This window comes from Pediculus humanus, genomic scaffold, assembly GCF_000006295.1.
Source record: "Pediculus humanus corporis 1103172108251 genomic scaffold, whole genome shotgun sequence".
Lineage (NCBI taxonomy): Eukaryota > Metazoa > Arthropoda > Insecta > Psocodea > Pediculidae > Pediculus > Pediculus humanus.
The window spans coordinates 1-5,838 of record NW_002987820.1 but is presented as its reverse complement, the minus strand read 5'-3'; the positions used below and the strand labels follow the sequence as shown (position 1 = coordinate 5,838).

The window sequence follows — 5,838 nt, the reverse complement described above, 5'->3', positions numbered from 1 at the left end:
ATTTTTTTAAATGCTTGGAAAATTTTATGACGTAATTATTATTATTATTATTATTCACTGGAACTTTCGAATGATTAAAAAACCGTTACGATAAACGTAAATCTCTTTTTTGAATAATAATAATAATAGTAAAAAATTTATAACAAAAAGTTGAGATTCGTATTAAAAAAAAAGAAAAAAAGTTAGAGGATTATTATTATTATTTTTTTTTAGGCGCGCGTGTTAATTTTTTGTTTTGTTTTTTTTACCACGTAATAAAATTACATTAAAATAATTTCCCAAGAGAGAGATTTTACCAAAAAACAAGGATGATATTTTTTTTTTTTTTAAATTGTAAAATATTATTTAATTATTTTTATGCGTTACAAAAAAAAAACTAGTCGAGTCATTTAAACCTTTTAATTTCTCGTTAACGTTTTTTTTTTATACTGGACGTGAAGAAAAACAAACCCGGGGAATAACAACAGCGGCAACAGCAGCAGAAAAAAAAATTTTTTTTTTTGTTTTGTCCAAATATTCGTCGTAATGCTCTTGAATTTATCGATTCGTTTTTTTTTTTTTGTAGTCACGAAATGTTTTTTTTTTTTTTAACGCGTTCCTCTTGTTTCAAACATCGGTTTTTTTTTTCAAAAATTCATTTAACATTAAATTTTACATAAATTCCATCAAATTTAAATCAATCAATCAATCAATCAATCATTCTTTTCGGTTTTTTTTCTTTAGAGTAATTTTTCTTGAACGATTTTAATATTTTCAATTTTATTTCATTCCCTTCTCCCTTCCCTTTCCTCTTCCCCTTCCACTTCCCTTATCACGTGTCGTAACCCCGTTTAAATTTCAAGGTAAAGTGTAAGAAGAAAACTTTTTTCAGGGCCCTCTCCTCCTGTCACCGCCTTTTTAAAATGAAAACAAGGGCCCCTGTTCTAATTACTTTAATAGTTTTGTTATCGCGAACGAAATTTAATTTTTCTTTTTTACAAAAAAAAATAATAATAATCGCTGGAAAAAAATTACCGACTATTAAATATCGATTTATCGATTATTACGAGTATCGAACGATTTTTTTAATGCGATACATCATTACAAATGGCGGATAATTATTATTATTATTATTATTATTATATTTTCGTTTAATTACTTTCGATAACAAATTTTAATCACGCGAATCTACGCTTACGTCTATTTTCTCTCACTCTCTCTCTCTCTTTTTTTTTTTTAAAACGAATGAATGATGATGATAATAATAATGATAATGATAATAGTAATAATAATAATAATAATTTGATTGAGACGTAGATTAATTTTTTACATAAGTTATGGATCGATTGTTGTTATGATTCACCTGGAATTTTTTTTTTAAGAAAAAAAAAAAACAAACAAACAAAAGATGTCAAAAAAAAAAAATTATTATTATTATTATTATTACTATTATGAAGAGGGGAAGGTAGGATGAAGGAAAGGAAGTGGAGAAAAGGTAAAATGAAAAAATTAATTTTCCAGTCGGATGATTTTCAATAAATTTAAAAAAAAAAAAAAGAAAATTTTTAAAAAAAAAAGGTTGAATTTAATTTTCGTTTTTGGCTTTTCTTTTTAAATATGAAAATTATTAAAAAAAAAACTAATAATAATAATAATAATTTTTTATCATTTAACGACAAAAGAAAATTAATATCCGGTTTTTATTAAAACAATCTATCGCCACGTTTTTTTTAACTTTAATAATAATGATGATGATAAATTTAATTACGGAAGCGATTTTTTTTTTTTTTTTAACTTTCCGGTAAATTAATTAATTATTTTTTTTTTTCTTTTGGCTCTTTTTTCTTATTCATTTCTTCTTCCACGTTAAAAAAAAAAAAAAAACAATTGAAAAAATTCAAATGTGTGCCACGAAATTTCCCCCCCCCCCCAACCTTTTCCTTCTCATTTTTTTCCTACTCTTTTTTTTCCCTGTCACTTTCTTAAAACAAAGAATCCGGCAGACATTTTATTTTGTTTTTCTATTGACCCGACAAAAAACAAAAATTTTTTTAAATATATTTTTCTTACGACTTTATTAAAATCGATAATAATAATAATAATACTTACTTGTTAATAAGAAAATTATCGATTATATTTTGAGAATTTTCATCTCTTACGCTTGCCAAATGACCTCCGCGTTTTTCGCAATATTTTTCCGACTCGTCCCACGTGTGACGAACGTGTACGACGCTAACGCAAAATTGTTTCACTAAAACTTCACCGAATTTACAAGATCCGACAATGTCGAGAACGGGTTCTGCGTGATACCAAAATTTAACAACCGGATATCCGGACGATTCCGAATTAATTATAGGAGTACGAGCGGATATTTTTATCGTGACTATATTTTTTTGCGACCATACTTGTATGTCACGTTTCGGATCACCGTTTTTCGAACAATGATTCCACGTTAAACTTCCATCCCAAACGACGACGTGTAATCCGTCGCAATCGCGATCACCATCATCATCATCGTCATCGTCGTCGTGATTTAATTTTAAAGTGTCACCACCGCCACCACCACCACGATTATCCGATTTATTGAGCGAATCCGTCATCATCATCACATCGAATGAGCTTAATTTAATTTTATCTAATGTTTCGTCTTCTCGACTTTGAGCACTATCATTTTTTATCGTCGTTGACGTCGTCGTCGTCGTCGCCACCGTCGTCGTCATTAATTTATCATCGCCCATTTGTAATCTTAATAAAACTCTATTACCGTACGGTAAATGTACTCGAAAGTGACACAATAAATTTTTTATTGGATTTAAAACTAATGAACCGTTGCGTGACGTGTACGTCACGTTATAACAATAATCAACCAAATGATAGTTTAATGAAAAAACTGGACCTTTGTGTACTACTAAAAAAGGTTTTCCCCTTTCGGTAAGGGACGGAAAATAAAATTTTCTTTCCATCGGGCTCAATTCTTCTAATTTACCACATAATTTTTTAGAATTATACGTTTCGCTACCTGCGACACCACCACCGCCACCATCATCAACGGAATTATGTACAAAATTAACGTAGCCTCCGCTGGAACACGGAATGTTTAAACGTGTCAATTCGACTAAAAGGCCTTCCTTGTGATGATCTGACGACGACGACGACGACGATTCTCGAACGTTTCGAGGAAATATTATTTTACAAGTTGGTACTCCTGGTACGTCGGAAGTACCCAAACTTCCTTCCGGTTGAACAAGTCGCAATTCGCAATCTGAAAACAAAGAAACATCATTATTATTATTATTATTATTATCCAGTAAAAAAAAAAAAATCCCGGAAAATTTTTATTTTATCTTAACATGTAAAGACCCTGACCTATTCCTTATCGAATCTCAACAATATTTTTATTAACCGGAGCACAAAAAAGAAAAAAAATTTTTTTGTCGACGAAAAATCGTGTCATTTCGTGAATCGAAATCAGGTCAAAAATTTTTTTTTTGCTCCCGTTCAAAGCCTAACAAAAAAAAAAATAAAATAAAATTTGTATTATTAATAATAATATTAAATTATGATAATTACGTCACGTTAATCGTGACGAAAATTAATAGACAGGAAGGAGGGAGGGAGGGGAAAAATTTTTTTTTTTTGTATTAAATTCTCGTTCCCCGTTTGCCCTTTGACCTCGATATTTTTATGACGTGTATATTAATATATATATTTAATTATTTTAAACAAAAGAACCTTTCAAAACCTTTTCCAGATTAAATTTATATCGCACACGTACAAATTGAAAAAAAAAAAATTTTTTTATGTTCGGTTACGCGTCACAGGAGCGTAATTAGTAAACAAAGTTTACGTTCGGATATATAAAAGGGAGAGTGGGGAGGGGGAAAGAGTAAAAAAAAAAGGTTATTACGGCTCAAATGAGACGTGAAAAAAATGTTTTTTTTTTTTTTATAATAATAATAATTTGTTTTGTTATATTACGAAATTTTTCCCCACGTTGAATTTTTCTTAAAGTTGAAAGTTCATCAACTAAAATTTCTTTTTTAGTAACTCAATCGTAAAATTTTGTAAAAGGTTCCCCCCCCCCCACAAAAAAAAAAAAGGTTTGAGGTTTGTTAAATCTGAGGTTGAATAAATTACGATTTAGGTCAGGTGATAAATTGAAGGTTTTTTCGTGTGCCTGAATTAAAGTCGGTTAAGGTTTAATATAAAATTAAATTTTTTTTCGTATCGTGTAATTACTCGGAGAAGTAAAAAAAAAAAAATGGCGGACAAATTCGGCAATGATTTTAACTTACGAAAAATTTAATTTTTAAACACGCAAAAAAAAAAAAAACAAAATGTCCGAAAAGGTTTACTGTAAGCGTTAAAAGAGGATGAATTAAAAAAAAAAAAGACATGGAATAAGAAACGAAAAATTTAATTAAATTTCATTTAGATTGTGTATGTGTGTGTGTGTGTGTGTGTGTGTGATTTTTTACCGAATGGAACGGATTTGAATTTCCAAAAAAAAAAACAAAATGGCCGTCGTTCTCGTATCGATATATAAAAAAAAATAAGTTTTGTCTTTTTTTTTTTTTTAATTTAAAAAAAAACCGAAATTTAAAAAAAAAACCTTTGTGAAAGCTTTTAATCTTTTTTTTTTTTCTGTGTTAAACCTTGACCTTTCTTTTCTTCAGTAATTTTCATGGAATTTTATTTTTATTTTTTATTTAATTTTTTTTTTCGCATTAAAAAAAAAAATTATTTTTATACGTTTTTCTTTCTCTCTCTCTCCCTCTCTCTGTCTTTTTCTCTCTCTCCTCTCTTCCTTTCTTTTAAATCCATCTCCACCTTTTCCAGTTTTCCAGTAGGAAACAATTTAATCTTCTTCCCCGTTCCGCTCCGCCCCCTTTTCCCTTTCATGATGACATTGAAAAATCTTTTTTTTTTTTTTTTCATTACCTGAATTTAAATTTTATCCTCTACCCCACTACTTCCCCCCACCCCTCGTTTTTTTAACGATATCATCATCATCATCATTATCATTTACTTTTTTGGAAATTATCTCTTATCACGAAAATAGCATTTTTTTTTATTTAAGTACAAAATTATTTGCTCCGGTTAAAATAAATCGGACGATTATTTACTTACCTTCAGGTGTCGAATAAAAAAAATTTTCCTCGTAAATTTTTCCAGTTTGGTGTTTGTATCGAAACCTGGAAAAGAAAAAAAAACTATTATTATTATTATTATTATTATTATTATTATTATTATTATTATTATTATTATTATTATTATTATTATTATTATTATTATTATTATTATTATTATTATTATTATTATTATTATTATTATTATTATTATTATTATTATTATTATTATTATTATTATTATTATTATTATTATTATTATTATTATTATTATTATTATTATTATTATTATTATTATTATTATTATTATTATTATTATTATTATTATTATTATTATTATTATTATTATTATTATTATTATTATTATTATTATTATTATTATTATTATTATTATTATTATTATTATTATTATTATTATTATTATTATTATTATTATTATTATTATTATTATTATTATTATTATTATTATTATTATTATTATTATTATTATTATTATTATTATTATTATTATTATTATTATTATTATTATTATTATTATTATTATTATTATTATTATTATTATTATTATTATTATTATTATTATTATTATTATTATTATTATTATTATTATTATTATTATTATTATTATTATTATTATTATTATTATTATTATTATTATTATTATTATTATTATTATTATTATTATTATTATTATTATTATTATTATTATTATTATTATTATATATATACT

The 5,838-nt window shown here is 25.8% G+C and overlaps 1 protein-coding gene across 1 annotated transcript; it reads right to left on the bottom strand.

Annotated features, from left to right (window-relative positions):
- Window positions 1-2,084: 2,084 nt before the first annotated feature.
- Window positions 2,085-2,942, bottom strand: Phum_PHUM467750 (uncharacterized protein; the record flags this gene model as incomplete). The annotated part of the gene is made up of 1 exon (XM_002430194.1): window positions 2,085-2,942. The coding sequence occupies one exon, from the start codon at window positions 2,940-2,942 to the stop codon at window positions 2,085-2,087; it is 858 nt and encodes a 285-aa protein (XP_002430239.1).
- Between the last annotated feature and the right edge of the window lie 2,896 nt (window positions 2,943-5,838).